The sequence below is a fragment of the Pelophylax lessonae genome (assembly GCF_965119305.1).
Source record: "Pelophylax lessonae genome assembly, chromosome: 1".
Taxonomy (NCBI): domain Eukaryota; kingdom Metazoa; phylum Chordata; class Amphibia; order Anura; family Ranidae; genus Pelophylax; species Pelophylax lessonae.
This window is the reverse complement of record NC_138768.1, coordinates 79,468,694-79,487,771: the sequence shown is the minus strand read 5'-3', so window position 1 is coordinate 79,487,771 and position 19,078 is coordinate 79,468,694. Positions and strand designations below refer to the sequence as shown.

General features: G+C 45.2%; 2 protein-coding genes across 2 annotated transcripts in view; one reads left to right on the top strand and one right to left on the bottom strand.

Moving 5' to 3' along the window:
• WDR70 (WD repeat domain 70) overlaps window positions 1-11,659 on the bottom strand; it is a 463,052-nt gene extending 451,393 nt beyond the window's left edge. Inside the window, exon 1 of the mRNA XM_082255751.1 lies at window positions 11,601-11,659. The gene's annotated coding sequence lies outside the window, so the exon portion shown is untranslated. The remainder of the gene's footprint in view (window positions 1-11,600) is intronic.
• A 337-nt stretch (window positions 11,660-11,996) lies between these two features.
• The window catches only part of NUP155 (nucleoporin 155), a 75,327-nt gene continuing 68,245 nt past the window's right edge, over window positions 11,997-19,078 (top strand). The window contains exons 1-5 of the mRNA XM_082248148.1: window positions 11,997-12,257; window positions 13,072-13,209; window positions 14,250-14,346; window positions 18,625-18,695; window positions 18,794-18,886. Of these exons, the coding sequence (XP_082104274.1) occupies window positions 12,110-12,257; window positions 13,072-13,209; window positions 14,250-14,346; window positions 18,625-18,695; window positions 18,794-18,886 (547 nt within the window). The 5' untranslated portion in view covers window positions 11,997-12,109. The remainder of the gene's footprint in view (window positions 12,258-13,071; window positions 13,210-14,249; window positions 14,347-18,624; window positions 18,696-18,793; window positions 18,887-19,078) is intronic.

Sequence of the window (19,078 nt, the reverse complement as noted above, 5' to 3'; positions counted from 1 at the left end):
AGGGAGAGTCGCAATTCAAGACGCACACAATGGCGGTTAAGAAACCGCACAGCGTCCGGTGAGGTAGCCACCTCACCAAACATCCCTGCACCGAACAGGGATGGGTCGTTCACCGTGCCAGGAGCGTTACCTGGCTGAACGCTCGATGGCAGACTGGGAAGCCACTGACCCACGACCTGCGATCAGGGGGATCAGCCCGAGACCCAGTCCGCATGATCCTCTTCGTCCGAAGAACTAACTAATGCTGACAAAAACAACAGCTAAGTAAAGGTAGAGAAAAAACTCAAATAAAATATTAAAAAGAAGAAAGAGTCTGGGACAAAAAGTCCCAGCACAGAGAGAGCCAGCCACTCCTGACAAGCTAGACATTAAAACTGAGATATGGTTGCAGGAAGTAGGAGGGTATTGACTGAGGGGACCACCCCTTAAGGGTGGGATATGTTAAAGCTTTATTGTTAACATATTCTGTTGCCTAGCTACTCCTTCGGAGCAAAGTCTAATACCCCATATGTGACGAATATGAAGAGGCGTCGACTGTCGGAGGACGTAAGAGAAATACACTTTTAATGAATATAAATAAAAACTAAACTGTAAAGTTAGCCCAATTTTTTTGTATAATGTAAAAGATGATGTTACGCCTAGAATTATGAGAGAATCGTAATCTTTATTCTAAGCAAAAAAATTGTGATTCTCATTTTATCCAGAATCATGTAGCTCTAGTGTGCAAGCAATACATCAATGGTCACCAAATATGTGAAGAGAGAAGAGACGCAAAACTTGGCAGAAGGAAAAGGAGAAGATGGAGGACTGAGGACATACAGAGAGCACAGAGCTGTCATTGCTGGAGGATGGTGTCTGCAGTAGGGAACACACAAAATGATCTCCTTCCAAATAACTGTTCTATCTTTACTTGGTGCAATAAGGTTTCTAAAAACACATGCTTACGTAGGCATTACATGAATACTGCAATAATACTTTTAGGGTAACAAGGAGTACAAGGCAGAGTTCGTATGATGCCAAGGATGTTGGCTGCAGAGGACAAAGTTTAGAAAAGGGAGTACATGTACAGAGTTTAAACATTTCTTTCACAATGTCAAACCCAGAGGTAAGTTTGCCAACAGGATCTAGGAATGGAGGAAAAGCAGATGATTGAAAGGTCTGCCACCTCCATTCATAATTCCTGTTTCATTCACAGAAGTTGTAGTAAAGCTTCTATAAATGAAGCAGCTTAGTGAAAAGGGCAGGAACAATTGAGATCTCTTGATTAGAGCCAGTGGAAGCCCCTCAGTTGTGTTAAAGAGGTTGTATCCTAAGAAGAAAAAAAAAAATGGATCCCGTTTCTTTAGAGCACAGGTCTTCAAACTACGGCCCTCCAGCTGTTGCGGAAATACACATCCCATGAGGCATTGTAGAACTCTGATATTCACAGACATGACCAGGCATGATGGGAATTGTAGTTCCTGAACAACTGGAGGGCCAAAGTTTGAAGACCCCTGCTTTAGAGCATGTTAAACCGCATAGTGATTGTGCAGTGACATTTGTCCCTTTTTATGTTGCAATACACCTGGTTGATCCTACCCGTTTCTGAGCCCCCCTTTGTATGCTGAACACAGTAATTATGGCTGCTGATCAATAATACCAGTTTACATGCCTCCATCATCCTGCTGCTTACCCCCTATCACTTCCTAGTGTGCGAGCTGATAAAAAAAAAAATAAAAAAATAAACCCGCCCCCTCCCCTCCCTTCTGCTGCTTTTCCATGCAGCATTAAAGTTAGTGATTCCAATTCCTGTCAGCCCCTCTGTAATAAGATATACTACACAACGTGTGTGGTTTTTGAAAACTTGGCAGCTAAATACCTTTTTTCACATTGCTGATGTGCGGTCAGGTGCAGCTGATGTCAGAGAGAAATCTTTGCCCCTCCCACTTGTAGTTCTTCGATCGGGGAAGGAATACCTGTTTTCACATCATGTGCAGTCACCTGACCACCCGCAGCTCTTCTTCCCCGATCCAAGGACTACAATAGAAGGGGTTTAGATTTCCCTCTGATGTCAGCTGGATGTGACCGCACATCGGCGATGTGAAAAAAGGTATTTAGCTCCCAAATTTTGAAAAAACACACACACTGTGCAGTATATATGTTATTACAGAGGGAAGCAGGAATTGGGAACACTGACTTTTCAACAACTTCTGCACTGTACTTCTGTAACTGCACTGGAAGATTATTGATGAATTGGAGGGGAGGGGGGGGGCGCATGAATGGAGAAAGATTTTTACTAATAGAAGAGAAATCAGCACAAGGGACTCATAAGTTATGTGCCTTGTGCTGATTTGACCATTTTTTTTTTTTTTTTTTTATTTTGTTTTTTATTTTAGCTACACTTAGGCTTTCAGCACTGTTTGAGCTACAGTTGCCATGATTGCTGCACATGATCAGCTATGGCACCAATCATTTGACAGTTGAGAGCGAACAGAAGCACATTAATATCTGTAACAGTTATTACTGGAGGCATGACTTGGATGTTTTCAAACCCAGATGTATTTCCAAATGACATTGTAGCGCTAAGGACTTCGTAAGGACCAGGAGAACTGTAGTACAGACCATTTGAGTATTAGTTCTTGTCACAGACTGGTAAGCTACACCAATGCTGCTCTCTTCAGACTGGGAAATCTTGAAAACAGACATACCCAACCGATCTGAACAACCTACGCCCTATTTCCTTGCTCCCCTTTTCCTCCAAACTCCTCGAACGTCTAGTCTACAACCGACTGTGCGACCACCTTGCCGAGAATAGCCTCCTTGATCCTCTTCAGTCTGGATTTCGGCCTCAACACTCCACTGAAACTGCACTCCTAAAGCTGACAAACGATCTGCTAACAGCCAAAACCAATGGACACTATTCTGTACTCCTACTTCTGGATCTTTCTGCTGCCTTTGATACGGTTGACCATCCCCTCCTCCTCAAAAAACTCCATGCCTTTGGTCTCCGTGACTGTACTCTTCACTGGTTATCTTCTTACTTCTCCAACCGCACCTTTAGCGTTTCTTACAATTCTACTTCCTCCTCTCCTCTTCCCTTCTCTGTTGGAGTCCCCCAAGGCTCTGTTCTTGGACCTCTCCTATTTTCAATCTACACCTCCTCTCTAGTTCAGTTGATAGCCTCCCACGGCTTCCAATACCATCTCTACAGTGATGATACCCAAATCTACCTATCCACTCCTCAGCTCTCTCCCTCAGTCTCCTCACGCATCACTAATTTACTATCAGATATATCGGTCTGGATGTCTCACCACTTAAATAAATAAATCCATCCAAAACCAAACTTATAATTTTTTCTCCACCGCGAGCCCCTTCCCCTGATTTCTCAATATTAATGGCATTACCATCAGCCCATCCCCACATGCCAAGGTCTTAGGTGTTGTCCTGGACTCTGAACTCTCCTTCAAACCCCACATCCAATCGCTGTCCAAATCTTGCCGCCTCAACCTCCGCAACATCTCCAAAATACGCCCCTTTCTAACCAAAGACACAACAAAACTCCTAGTTCACTCCCTGGTCATCTCGCGCCTCGACTACTGCAATTCCCTTCTCATTGGCATACCTCTACACAGGCTATCCCCCCTTCAATCCATCATGAATGCTGCCGCCAGACTCGTCCACCTCACCAATCGCTCAGTGTCCGCCGCTCCTCTCTGTCAAGCCCTCTGGCTTCCGCTCACCCAACGAATTAAATTCAAAATACTTACAACATCTTACAAAGCAATCCACAGCCTAGCCCCCAGCTACATCACCAGCCTCATCTCAAAATACCAACCTAATCGCTCTCTTCGTTCTTCTCAAAACCTCCTGCTCTCTAGCTCACTCATCACCTCCTCCCATGCTCGCCTCCAGGACTTTTCCAGAGCCTCTCCAATCCTATGGAACTCCTTACCCCTATCTGTCCGATTATCCCCCACTCTATTAGCTTTTAGGCGATCTCTGAAAACCCTCCTCTTCAGAGAAGCCTACCCTACCAACCCTTAACAAATGTACCTCCTTTTCTCCATCAACCCATCCCCCACAGTTATTGCCTTTTGTTTCACTTGACCCTCCCTTCTAGATTGTAAGCTCTAACGAGCAGGGCCCTCTAGTTCCTCCTGTTTTGAACTGTATTGTAACTGTATTGTCTTCCTTCACATTGTAAAGCGCTGCGCAAACTGTTGGCGCTATATAAATCCTGTATAATAATAATAATACAGAAAAGCAGAAAAATGCAAAGGCCAAGTGCATCAGTAAAACTTTATTGGAAAAGGGGAAAGTAATCATTGCATACTCACAATAGCCAAAGGCTAAAAACAGCAAAATGGACCAGACCCAAGTGGAAGGGTAGCTGTTATAAGGATGAGCAGTGTCACAACCCTGCCGCCACCGAGACTCGCCAGCTAATGCGTTTCAAGGGACGAACCCTCTTCTCTGAGGAAAAGGGTTTGGCCCTTGAAACGTATTATTAGCTGGCTCATTTTATCTCAAAATGCATTAAGCCTCCTACACACGATGGCCTTGGTCACATGTTTTTTTTTCCCATACAAATACCATACTAATAATACCACAAAAATCATTTGTTCTGTTATCATTACGAGAATATTTTTGGTGCTTGTGCCTTCGGATATTTTTGCATGAACTGTTGAGATCAGCTCTCAAAAGTTGTGTACTAGTTATCAAATTATTTTACGATGGTCCGAAAGCTGTATTTTTCTTCTGATCTCCTTATCGTGTGTACTAGGCTTTAGGCCTTTGCGGTCTTTCTAAACCCATCAATTTAAAGCCAAACTAAAGCTATTAATTTAACAAAAGTTACACTCCCGACACTTCAGGAATGTAACTGTCACATTTGCTGTCAAACCATCAAACGTCTAGAGTCAAAACTAATATGTGATATGATCTTCAACCATGACAGTTGAAGATCAAAACAGAGACAGCTACCTGTAAAGTTAGAAAGCACCGCTTTGAATCTATCTGGGCACCATGGAAGAAATAGGTTGCGGTGACACACTCGGTCTCGTATAGTTTAGATACCGCACTACTTGCGCTAGCTGACCCCTCATTTGTACAACTTGTCCAGGTGAACCACCGACCCTAAACATGTGTATTTTACTTTATTTTCCTCTTCTTAGCATCGTCCTTTTCCCTAATGGGTGAGCCCTCCGACTCACTTGTCGGGGACACGGACAGGATAGGAAACATAAATGATATAAATTGATATTATTAGCGTATGTTGGAGTTTTTCTTCTCCTTTACCCATTACCTCAGTTTTTGGGAAGGGGGCTTGTTTACCCCATTACCCTTAGAGGAAGGGTGAGTTTATTTGTCGTATACGCTTAGGATACTTGGCATATCTTGGTTCTCGCCTTTGCATGGCAGTTCCTCCATGGTAACTTTGAGGGCACATCTAATGGCCAGTCGCCATGAATGGAAACCACCGTCCCCTGTCGCCATAGCTGCAGTCTGGTGGTGGGAGAGGGGGGTTGCACTGTATCCACCTGGGTTAATATCACTAAACAGAAGGTACCGCAGAGCTAAGCTCTTGATGCTGAGGGACTTGGAATGTCAGTAAACATGTTTTTAAATAAGTTTGAAAATGACCTTTTGTTTTTTTCTGTATACCAGATTTGCGATTCCATACACAGGGCTCCATACACAGGGCTCCATACACAGGGCTCCATACACAGGGCTATTGAATATATGTGGTTCCTGACCACGCAATGCTGATATTGTTTTCATATAATGTTATCTTCATGTTACGTTTATTTGAAAATAAAAAAAGGGTTTCGTAAAGAAAAAAAAAAAAGATCAAACAGAGGCCAAGATGGCAGCTTCCTTGGCTGAAACCGATAGGAGGGTTAAAAACAGTTGTATTCAAGGCATGCTATATGTGATAACTGTCACAGTCGCTTGTGCTCTCAACTGAAAGCAGAACTTAACCCATAACAACTTGATTAAAAATAATGTTCTCAAGCAAGGAAAGTCTATTCCATATTAAAAATGATGCTACCAACATAAGTGCGTGTTGAAAATTGCCTTCAACATTGCTCCCATTTTTATCTTGCTGAAGCCAAAAGCCCCTGAACAGCAGTAAGCCGTGTTCACATTGGAGCGTCTTGTCAGGTCATATAGTATGACAAGTCCCACCCTTTAACCGGCAATCGCACTGATCAAATCGGTGCGGTGCCGAACCAATTTAAAAAAGTAGATTCTCCACTACTTTTGGTGATTTCGGGTGCAACTTGCATAGACATCTGTGCATGAAGCTGCACAGATGTCTCCCAAGCTGCACCCAAAGTCGCACTGACATGTGATTCAGAAGAAGTCGCGCAATTTCAAAGCTGCAGTCATGGTGAGCAGGGGCTCATTCATAATACAGAAATAAACTCATTAACAGTTTCCAAAAAAAAGTTAGGTTTCTGGAATGCTGGGACTGCCAACTGTCACATTTGCTTGTGTCCTCAACTGTCAAACTATTAAATGGCTGGTGTCATAACTGATCACATGTGCAGCACCATGACAGTTGCGGATCTAACAGATAACAACAACCAATGCACATATAAATATATATATGTGTATGTAACACTTCACCAGTGTACAGGCACTAATCCTTGGTACAGTCCCTACTTGCTGTGGTGTGTGTGTGTGTATTGGATTCCTCCCGTTCGTTGCAGCTCCACCGGGTGGCAGATATGATAAGATACAACTGCAATATAGGAGAAAAAAAAAATTGCACGCTGATCTCGGATGATAACGTTTATTATGCTGACAATAACACACATATAGATTGCACTCACATGTTGGTCCTACAAGGACAAGCTCATCTGTGGTAGCCGCCTGCTCCTCCTATCCCTCCGGGGTGGCCTCCGGTCCGACCTATGGCGGCTCGTTGCTCAAAGCACCGCTCTAGCCCGCTCACCATCCACTTCCTACTGGTTACATTCGTACAGACCACGATGCTCCTGCGCACCGGTCAGCTGTCACTCGCAGCGGGTAAGCCTCCCTGAGCCTCGGCCGAGGCTGCGTGCAGTTGTGGATAGATGGAAGGATCTCAGGGGACGCTGCTCCACAATGTAGTTGCTATGGACTACGCGTTTCGGAGGCAGAGCCTTCTTCACGTCCCGCCCTGCTTCCTATACTGCCTCCTTATTTATACCCTTATTTCACTAGCCCTAAATATAAAGATTTAAAGGGCTCGGTGCTTTGAGCAACGAGCCGCCATAGGTCGGACCGAAGGCCACCCCGGAGGGATAGGAGGAGCAGGCGGCTACCACAGATGAGCTTGTCCTTGTAGGACCAACATGCGAGTGCAATCTATATGCGTGTTATTGTCAGCATAATAAATGTTATCATCCGAGGTCGGCATGCGCATTTTTCTCCTATATTGCAGTTGTAGCAGATCTAACAGATGCAGCTTCCTTGGCTGTAAAGGATAGCAGGGTTTAATTCCACTTTAAGTCAGCAGATTGGCTTCCACAAACTCAGAAGTGCCTAAAAATGGAGAGCAACTGAGCATGTGCAGAGCAGGGTGAGACAGTGCATTAGTGGATTTCATACCATATAGGAACTTAGTTCTAATGTCCTATATAGCTATACCTGGAAAAGGGACCAGCCTGATATGATCTAGCAGAAATTAATTTTCTGACTAAAGTTCCACTTGAACTGCCAATCCATCAAATGGCTGGTGTCATAACTGATCACATTCTGCTGCCCTTGTCACTCTGCCCCTCCTCACCGTGGCAAATGCAAATCGATCAGAGGCTAAGATTGCATCTTCATTGGCTATAAAGGATGGGTTGGGGTTAGTTACATTTTATTGTGGAAGTAAAGTAGGTACAGTGAATATCTCTTAAACCTGCAACATTTAGGAGATATACACACTGCAGCCAGGGATGTCACCAGCACTTGCTCTCTGGCATGGCATACCCGTGCCATCCCTTCAGAGCTCCATGCTGCAGTCCGTGACTCCCAGGCATCGCGGTGCGGTAACTCAGAAGGCTGGATGACGCAGAACCGGAAGGAAGACAGGGTAAAGATGAAAGCGCCTTTCATCCATGACAGCGCGGCACTGGAGGGCTTCATTTTAAGGTAAGTCTCGCATAATGTCCTAGTATGTGATGCATTCTAGCACATTATGCCTTTACCTTGCAGGGTTTAAATTAAAAAAACAAAAAAAATACATTGATGTGGTTTACTACCACATTAACTCTCTTGAAATCCAAATGCAGCCTGACTACAAGTAAGGATTTTTAAGATTCCTGGTAGTGGTGAACCGAAATTTCGGTCGAAAATGGGTAAAAGATGCCGAAATTAATGATGGCCGCTGTGGGCACAGCGCAGGTTTCAAAAATCCCACCTCCCAGTGATGTAGCTACTACGACTATGTGTATGAATGAACTAACACACCGGGCAGGCGATCGGCGGCTAATAGCTGTGACTAAGTGAGCCCTTCATTTCCCCGTTAGGCGGGTATCTCCGCTGACAGGGAAGTGAAGGGCTCACTTAGTCATAGCTATTAGCGGCCGCTCACCTGGTGTTAGTTCATTCATACACATAGTCGAAGTAGTGACATCACCGGGAGGCGGGCCGCGGGCCAGAGGCAGGATTTTTGAAAAGAAGGACACAGGAGGAGCGGAGTGTTCGCCTGCCTGTGACATGGAGGTGCCCACAAGTAAGGAGATTGCCATCATTGGGGTGGGGGGTGCTGAGGCGAGGTTACCAATGGTATTTGTATTATGCAGCATGAGGGGGTTAATGTATTGCCACTGCTGGTCATTGATGCATTAGTGACCGGCCAGTGGCAGTTAATTGACCCCTTTGTGCTGCATTAGTGCAACCAGTATCAGTGTCAGTGCAGCCAGTGTAAAGCCCCGTACACACGTACCGATTGTCGGCCGTAAATATTCGGCCGCCGACCGATCGGCCGATTGTAGGCTTGTTAGTATGATGCTTCCGACAGCCGACAGCGCATTTTCATCCGAACAGAATCTGTCGTGCAGACTTTAAAATATTTGTTGGCCGTCACCAGAACGGCCGATTGTTCGCCAGTCAGTACAGAATTCGGCCGACAAACAGCAGATTAGCAAGACTGGGCATGCTCAGAAAAGAAAAAACACAGGAAAGTAAACCATCACATGGCTTCACTTCTGCAGTCGGCTGTTGGCCGACAAAATTCGTATGCAGTCTATAGCACTTTTCAGCCGACAGGACAGCACCGGACAAAAGACGGCCGATCGTTCGGCCGACATTCGGTACGTGTGTACGGGGCTTTAATACAGACACTGGTTGCACTAATGCAGCACAAAAGGGTTAATTAACTGCCAGTGGTCGGTCACTAATGCATCAGTGACCAGTGGCAATATATTAACCCCCTCATGCTGCATAATACAAATACCATTGGTAATTAAATTAACCACTTGCCAACCCGTCACAGTACATATACTGCGGCAGAGTGGCAGCGACAGGTGTACGTCGCTGCCTGTTTCTGGTGTATGCCCCTGTTCTATCCATTTTAAAATCATTTGGGGGAAAAAAGTCATTTTCGGTTTCAATTTTCGGCCAAGGGCATCCTGCATTTTCGGTTTCGGCCCAGAATTTTCATTTCGGTGCATCCCTAATTCCTGGAGTTCAGCTTCAGGCTATTGCGATGTGAAAACCAGCGTGATTCCACTGATTTCGCATGTGTAGCACAATTCCCAGCATAGGTGCTGGATATGGGTCCCCCTGGGTTACCGCTAGCAACAACAGTACTTTTTAGCATGTTTTCAAGTGAATTTACCTCAGACAAGAACCAGTCTAGTTTCTTTGGTTTTTGTGTTTTATTAAAAACTTGGGAGGGAGAAGGGATGAGTGGGATACTCCTTTAACTGAACTTTGCACAATAGGCAGGGACGATGCAAAAAAAAAAGCTGGTTAACGCTGACACTGGTTAACAATGACTGAGCTGGTCACAGCTAGGCTACTAACTTTACTTTGCCTTTTGACTATGAAATAAGCTTTCTGAGGCAAGCTGTATCCCGACATAAACTGTATTGCTGAACACTTCAGGGCCCTTCCTGGCACCCCCTTTCACTCTTGGTTCTTCAGGCCTTTAATACTTGGCACCCCCTTTCACTGCCACAACTACTGGTTAGCTGGCTCCTGGATCCCCTTGTCCTTCTGGAGTGGTCCCCTCTCTTAGGCAGACCCCTGGGCAGACCTTGAGTACTCACGACACGGTTTTTCCTGAAGGTCTCTGCCTAGCAGATCCACTCGGTCAGCACACTGGATCCTTCCTGCAGCCCAGATGTCACCTTCTCCTGGGACTGATGCTCCTGCCAAAAGACACCCTGCCTCAGGTGCTCTCTGCTTTTATTTACAATCCCATGATGCACCTCTCCAAGTGCCAACCCACTGAGCCAGTTACAAAAGCCTGTGCATCATTGGCCAGGTTTCCCCACCGTCCAACAGGCCTCCCTATTGGACGCAGCGTGGGACACTCCCTCAGACCAGATGAATACACACTGAGCACACCCAACTAAAGATCAAGCTCCTCTGATAAGCAGGTGAAGCAATTAAGGGTTTTCCTGTTAAAGCTGGATACACACTATCCAACTTTTGTGGTTAGATTTCCTTCAGATTTACCTTTTCTATGTAGTGCAAGGGCCTGCCAGATTACATACAAATTGAAAGTGTTTAGGTTTGCCCTCATATTATATGGTTTTGGTAAATCTAAAGGAAAAAGTCTTCAGAAAATCTTATAGTGTGTATGGCCCATAAGCAAAAAATGACAAACTATATTTTCTATCTAGCACCTGACTAGGAGGGCGCTACATATGTCTCTCGCAGGTGGTTCACGGTGCCCTATGCAAACTGCTGCGGGTGTCAATACAAAGTTAATGACACCCCCAGATAGGTTCAGGGTGAACTGTCAAATGGTGCAGGAATTGGATCCATTGGGTGTGAACACCCAGGCAATCCGATTCCAGTGCGGACCATAAAAAAGGGTCCAGTACCATTTTTGTCAGATGTACAATACAAATTCAGCCATATAATCTGTATAGCTGAATTCTTATCAGACAGACATCTCATGTGATCTGCACAGCAACGTGGTGTGAATCACATGCAGTGACTGACATCGCAATAGTGTGAACCCAGCCTCAAAGTGGAACTAAACCCTCCAACCAAAGAAGCGGCCATCTTAGCCTCCGTCCAGTCTGCAGTTGCCATGGAGCTGCACATGTGATCAGTTATGACAGTAAACGTTTTTGATGGCTTGACAGTTAAGTTGAAAGCACAAGCAACTGTGACCGCGATCATTCACAGCATGCCTTGAATGTGACCATTCTGGGAAAACATTCAATGACTGCATCTAGTTCTGTTCCAAGGATCACAGAATAATTCCAGGGGGATTCCCACTTTAAAAAGAAGTCCTTATCCAATGAGGATGTCCTCCTGTATCACTGCAACCCATCACAGGCAGCATTTCCATTCCCAGGGATTCCAGCCAGGAAGAAGAGAGAAGCTCAGGAGGTGACAGAGCTGCAGACATCTGATTGGCTGTGCTGTACCCTATCACTCATAGGATGAGCACCCCTTACCTGTTGCTGTACACCAGATCCACACTCCAGCATCCAACACTCTCCAGTCTCCGCCCCCTTTACTCCTCAGTCCCCGCCCTCTTTTCACACTTCCTGCTCCAAGTACGGCTGCTGACAAGGGACAATCCCCGCCAGTATCATTCATTCTCATTCATGCCCTTCATATTATTGTGCAACAACTAACTTGTTCCGTTCTTCCAGCAGCTCCTGCGCTGCTCACAATAACACAATCACATACGTGGCTGGCTACATTAGACTTTAGCGAGATGTTAATATTTTGCCCCCATCCAATATGGCCGATTTATGATATTACGTCATTAAACGCGACACTGGAGAATCTTGAGAGCAGTTCGTAGCGATAGGCTAATGTTTGCCCGCCCTTTTCCTCATGCCGGACGCTGCATAGTGACGCCATCAGAGGGCGCTGCGCTTTCACTTGTGGGTGCTTTGCGCGGGTCTCGTGCTGTTTTGAAATCAATAGAGACCGTCCGGCTCCTCCGCCCAGCACCATGCCCAGCGGAGCCCCCGGCGCCCCGGCCGCTGCCGCCATCGCCATGCAGGAGACTCTGGAGGGGGCCGGGAGGATCATAGATCGCCTACTACAGGAGGACCGATCGTACCCCGACCTGTCCGATCTTCTCAATGTGCCCGTCCACAGTAAGAGAGGGAGAGGAGGGGGCGATATAGGGGGTGAGAGAGGAAAGGTGACAGGGAGAGTACAGGGGGAGGGGCAAGGTGGCAGGGAGAGTAGAAGGGGGAGGGGCAAGGTGACTGGGACAGTAGAAGGGGGAGGGGCAAGGTGGCAGGGAGAGTAGAAGGGGGAGGGACAAGGTGACAGGGGGAGGGGCAAGGTGACTGGGACAGTAGAGGGGGAAAGGGACAAGGTGACTAAGACAGTAGGGAGGGGCAGGGTGACTGAGAGGGGGAAGGGGCAAGGTGCCAGGACCATTAGAGAGGGGAAGGGGAAAGATGGCAGGGACAGTAGAGGGGGAGGGGCAAGGTGACAAGGACAGTAGGGAGGAGAAAAAGATAGGGACAGCAGAGAGGGGGAGGGGCAAGATGACAGGGACGGGGAAGGGCAAGGTGGCAGGGGAGGGTCAAGGTGATAGGGACAGTAGGGAGGAGGAGGGGCAAGGTGACATGGACAGAAGAGAGGGGGAGGGGTAGAATGACAGAGGCAGTAGAAAGATGGAAGGAGTGTAATGGAGCGGGGCAAGGTGATGGGGGCAGTAGAGAGGGGGAGGGGCAAGGTGATGGGGGCAGTAGAGAGGGGGAGGGGCAAGGTGACAGGGGCAGTAGAGTTGGGGAGGGGCAAGGTGACAGGGGCAGTAGAGAGGGGGAGGGGCAAGGTGACGGGGGCAGTAGAGAGGGGGAGGGGCAATGTTGCAGGGGCAGTAGAGATTGGGGGGAGTGACACAACTACATGCTAAAAGTATTGTTTGATGTAAACTGTGAATTTTCATTTTTGCAGATTGTCCAACAGTCTCAGGAATATCGGAAATGGATTATCCTCTACAGGGGCCCGGCCTGCTATCCATCCCCAGCCTCCCTGAGCTCAGCGCAATCCGTAGAGTGCCCCTCCCCCCGGAGTTGGTAGAACAGTTTGGACGTATCCTGAAAGATTTGATGCCTGTACTGAGGGCACTGAAGGCCTTCTATATTAATGTTTTTGTTTCTAATATGAACTGGAGTTGTTTCTTGGTCACCAATCAGCATCAGACTTGCCCTGAAAGTTTAGCTCTGATTGGTTGTTGTGGAAAAATAAAACCCAAGGCCAAAAATGTATTGATGTGGTGGCTGCGATACTTACTTTTGTTTGTTTTTTAGGTCTTTTTCTTTTTTTTTTATCTATCTGGGGATCCAGCCAGTAAGTCTGCTATTTTTCAGCTTACTTGCAAAAGAAAAAGTAAAACAAATTTGCTGTAACTGCTTATAAAGTGTTAGCTGGAGTTTGGCTTCCTTTAGTTAGTTAAGTCCATCTAGTTCTGCTAGTCGAATATTATTCCCCCCTTTCCCTGTGATCCCCACCGTCCTCACACTCTCTCCGATTGCCGGCACTTGCCTTCCGGTTCCCTTCCCTGCGAGCGTTGCGATGCAGGAGGGGTGGAACCGGCAACAAATTCACTAGTATTTACTAGCAAAAAAAAAAAAAATAAAGTTTCCATTGGTAAAAGTTGTTTTAAAGGGGATTACATACATCTAAAGTTACGAAAATGGGTGGAACTCCTCTTTAAGCTTAACTTAATGAAGTATTTAATACAATTTTTTTATTTTTATATCTTTCCAGTATATTTACATATTCCAAGGTACCTAGAAAATCCCACTTTATCCCATGTTTCTGAAGACTTGCTAGTTGGGGAACTAGTCTTCTGCCCCCCTCTTTATGCCAAATATATTTGGGATGCTGGTACCAGTATTTGTGCTTCTTACCCAAATGGCTCTTTTCATCACTTTAGAGTGAAAACCTGTTGTTTAGTTTATTTGTAGCATGGGGAAGGGTTAGAACATTTCGACTTTTTTCAATTTGACTGTGTCCCTGCTGGGGAGATTCACCTGGTTTGTTCTGGTGTACTTTCTGCCAGCGTATTCCATGCATTTTTATTAAGAATTGTTAGTCATATAAAATTCTTTCTTACATTATTACCTAAGACATGCAATGTAACTGTATGATGGGAGTGTTTCCGGAAATCAGCAGGGCTTGGCTCACCATTGACAGCGATATCTTCATGTGGAATTACGAGGATGGGTATGTCTTCCCTTTTTTTTTTTTTTCTCAATCTCTTTGCATTATTGAACCCTTAGTGTAAAATCAGTTTAGAATATGTTTTTTAATATTTGTTACAAATGCATATTGTCTTTTTAAAGCTGAGCCCCAGGCAAACCCCTAATATACAACCGAAATGCATATTTGGGAGCTGTTTTATCTGCTAAAGGATCTGCATTATATTGTTATGTGTCCAGTGCTGAGATTTACATTGCCAGCCAGGGGACCTAACTTTTTTTTTTTTTTTTTTCTGCAACATGTAAAGTGGAATTCCAGTAAAAACATAATTAACAGTAACATTGGGCTAGCTTAGTTACCTGTTCTGATCAGCATGTAAAATCCAGAGGGCTGTTGGGGATGCAGACATTTTCAGTTGCTATCTGTGCCACATACAGTGAAATCTTTGATCTTCTAGCAGTGCTTTATCAACTTTCTGTCTCTTACAGTGAGGATAAGGGAACATCCTCATTTTGTGAATACAAAGCCTTTTCTGGGCAGGGGTTAAATATGTTGTAAACGGTCCCCCACAACTTTATCACATTTAAATCCGCATAAAAAAACGTAATGCTCACTGCTTGTAGATGTCACCTTACTTGCTCAGTGTTGTTTCAATCTGTCCTGTTTTTTAGATTTCAATAGATTTTTATTTGGTTTTAGTGCAATTTAAACATACATATTAAAACATAGGAATAGCAGTAGTTATAAGACATAACACAGTATGAAAAGGAGATCCAGGAACGCAGCCCCCAAGGGAACACAGAACAAAAGTACATCCCGATAATCAATATAGATTCTACCAAGTCCCGAGCCTAGGCGGCCTGGGTCAGACCAAGGCCCGACCCCCCCCGGCGCCCCATAAAGGGAACACACTACGCTGAACAGGGGGGGAAGCGACTGCCCAGCCCCAACCCACCGCCACCCAACCGGCCTCGGGACAGCAAAGCGACCTCAGGGACATGTCAAATATAAAACACAACAATGGATGAATAAAAACGAGGCCGCAATAAGCGGTGTCAACCAACTTCAAAAGATCCCCAGGGGACCGTATCTGTCAGGCGACAGAACAGAGAAAAGAGGGGCCAAGAAAGTGACAGGAAATGAAAGAGAAGGAAGTGGAGAGAAGCAGAAAAGGGAAGGGAGAAGGAAGGGGGATGAAGGGGTCCAGGATCAGTGGGGGGAACGATGTCCAGGTCCGCCTCGGGGGGGCAGAGCACACACGGTAGGCCATTCAGGCAAAGGTCGGTAATGGAAAATCCACAAGTTATCGGGGTCCCGCCAGATATCTCATCCAGGGATCCCAGGTCTTCTCGAAGAGGGGTAGCTTATCCTGCTGTCCAGTTTTTTATTATGACGTCATCGGCACATTTCTTCTGTGATTCACGGCACGCTCTGTGTGCTGTCTGTCCGTTGACAGGATGCAGTTTCTGTAATTTACGCTCCCTGTGGCACAGCACTCAAACCCCGCGAGGCTTCAGAGTCATTCAAAGCTTTCTTCTACACCCCATGTGATGTCATGGGTATCAGACTTTGTACTGCAGTGGAGATCAGCCGCAGCATACAGTGGACTTTATAACACTGACCCATGCAAACATTACATGATTGGCACAAGTAAATTCTGTGAAGTATTGAGTCAGCTATGAGCGGCGGAGCACGGTTGCCATAGAAACGTTATATTGAGAGCGAGACTTGGTTAACAGTACAAAGAGGGCTACATGAAAGGGTGAAAATACTCTCTACTCCGGACTGGAAAGACAATACCTAAGATGGTGCTGCCTTACCCCTGGAGACATACTTTTAAAAAACAAAAAAAAAAAAACCTGTAACATGCAATTGGGGCTAAATTACAATGAATATAGTTTTGATAATACCTTAATATTATTGACTAGATGAAAAAAAAGTATTGGAGTGGGAGAGTTTACTTCCACTTTAATAGTGACCTTCTTCATCTGCCCCGCCTTCCTACCTCGTCCAAGCAAGAGAATGCCTAATAATAATGGAAAATAATACAATCTATTTACCAAATGGAGGAGATGCCAGGTGACTGACCCCCCCCCCCCCCCCCCCCCCCCCATTATCAATGCAGAAGATGGGAAGTCACTTCAGCAACACCAGAAAATCAAAGCCTTCACTGTATGTGGCATGGACTACACCTAAAAATGGTTTCCCCAGATTTTACATCTCCGTCATTATAGGTAATGAAGACTTCCCAATCTAACTCTTACGCCCTCCTTCACACGAATGTTAAAAATCACATGACAAGTCGCCTTCTATTTTTGGCAATGGAACTGTTCAGATTGTTACGACTCTGAGAGAGGTTCCCGCACCACACTTTTCTGTGATTTCATTGCAACTTCCATTGACTTCTGTTAAATGAAGTCGCCAGCCACAAAGAAATTGGAGATCCAAATCCCACTGGTCTGTGGCTTTGAAATTGCGCTACAACCTGGTATGAACCAGGGCTAAAAGTACATTGATCACTTATACAATTTCAGATTTATATAATTGAAGGTGAGTTTTAAAGTGGCTGTAAAGTCGGAAGATTTTTTATCCTTTGCATTAAGATAAAAACTCTTCTGTTTGCAGCAGCCCCCCTAATACTTACCTGAGCCCCCATCTCTAACCATTTATGTCCACAAATGCCTTGGCCATCCTGGACTCTTCCTCCTGAATGGCTGAGATACAGCAGTGGCGCCTTTGGCTCCTGCTTGTGTCAATCAAATTCAGTTAGCCAATGAGAAGAGATGGGGCGGAGCGAAACCGCGGCTCCATTTCTGAATGGATACATGGAGCTTCGCCACCACAGAATCCAATGAAGAGAAATTCCTTTATTCACATAAGTCGTACAGGTACAAGGTACAGCAGGGTAGGACAGTAGACGCGTTTCACACGTCTGCTACGTGCTTGTTCACTACAAAGTGAACAAGCACGTAACAGTCATGTGAAACGCGTCTACTGTCCTACCCTGCTGTACCTTGTACCTGTACGACTTATGTGAATAAGGGACTTTCTCTTCATTGGATTCTTTGGTGGTGTGCGACCATTTTATTCTCGGATGTTGAACCTCGGCTCGCCACCAGGAGAAGCACCTTCCCTGGATTGTGGATTTTGATTTGCCTGAGCGGTGTCCTCTCTTTTTATTGTACATGGAGCTTTGGCCTGGCTTTGGTGCCCCCATAGCAAGCTGCTTGCACTGAGGGCACTTAACAGGAGGGAGGGGGCAGGAGCTCCAGCCAGGGACCCGAGAAGAGGAGGATTCGGGCTGCCCTGTGAAAAACCACTGCACAGAGCAGGTAACTATAATGTGTGTTTATTTTATAGAAGAAAGAAACGAGACTTTGCAATCACTTTCAGTAGATTTGCTCATTATTGAACTGGATCACATGAGAATTATTCGGCTTCATGCACACTGGACGTTTTTACAGCGGCTGTTTTTGGCATCAGACAGTTTTTTCTACAGACAGTAAACTCCCCAGCATGTTATCCTATGTATCCATGCACACTGGATGTTATCAAAATGCCAGTAGAAAGCTGTAGGAGGTTTTTAGCTTTTTTTTTTTTTTTTTTTTGCAAAACTGTACTCCCACAAAAGCTTATGGCTCATAAATGTTGATAAACGCCGAATAGCACATTTTTCAGTTTTTATTAGAGTGTTTTTCCAGCTGAATAACTCCTCTAAAAACCTCTTAGTTCTGGGGGATTTTTTTTCCAGCCAGAAAACGCTCTTGCCAAAAACTGCTGATAACAGCCTATGTGTGCATGGACACATAGGATAACATGCCGGGGAGTTTACGGACTGCAGAAAAAAAACGTTTGACGCCAAAAACAGCAGCTGTAAAAACATCCAGTGTGCATGAGGCCTTAGTGTCCATGCACACATAGGCTGTTATCAGCAGTTTTCGGCAGGGGCATTTTCTAGCTGGGAGAAAAAAGAAACTAGTGGGTTTTAAGAGGATTTTTTCAGCATTTTGTTGATTTGCAAAATATTGACTGCCTGTACCATGAGATAAATAACCAATGTGTTTTATTTATAATGGCTTGACTTAAATTATTTATCTAATTTTTCATGCTATTTTCCTCATGTTCAATATTTTACTTTGATGAATTGACTATCTAAATCAATATTTCCAAAAAATAAACAAAAATCTGGCATGCGATATCTGTTAGTGAATTGGGCCCATTGTGGTAAATAAATCACTATAACAATGCAGTAGCTGTCTTTTTCCTAATCTTGTAACATGTTTTTATCCTGTTATTCCTTAGCGGGGATGTGGCTTATTTTGATGGACTCAGTGAAACTATTCTGTCTGTTGGCCTTGTAAGACCTAAAGAAGGTAAGTAGTGCCTATAAACTGCTTTTCCTAAAACACTGTGCTGATCATTAACTCCAGTAACTGTTCACTGAATTTCTTATTCTTGTTGTTGTCGTCAGGCATTTTCCAGCCTCACATTCGGTATCTGCTGGTTGTTGCCACACCTGTTGACATTGTTATCCTGGGTTTGAGTTTTGCCAGTTTGCAAGCAGGTAAGGTCTTTATTTTTATTAACACTATATTACCAAAAGTATAGGGAGGCCTGCCTTTATACACACATGAACAATCAGAAACAGACTTCATGAGGGTGATCTGAGGGCCCAACATCCCCCTAGTGTACCCTGTGCTCACTGCCCGCCACCTTTGGAGCTCGACTGGCATTTGCCGTTGAACCTGAGAATTGG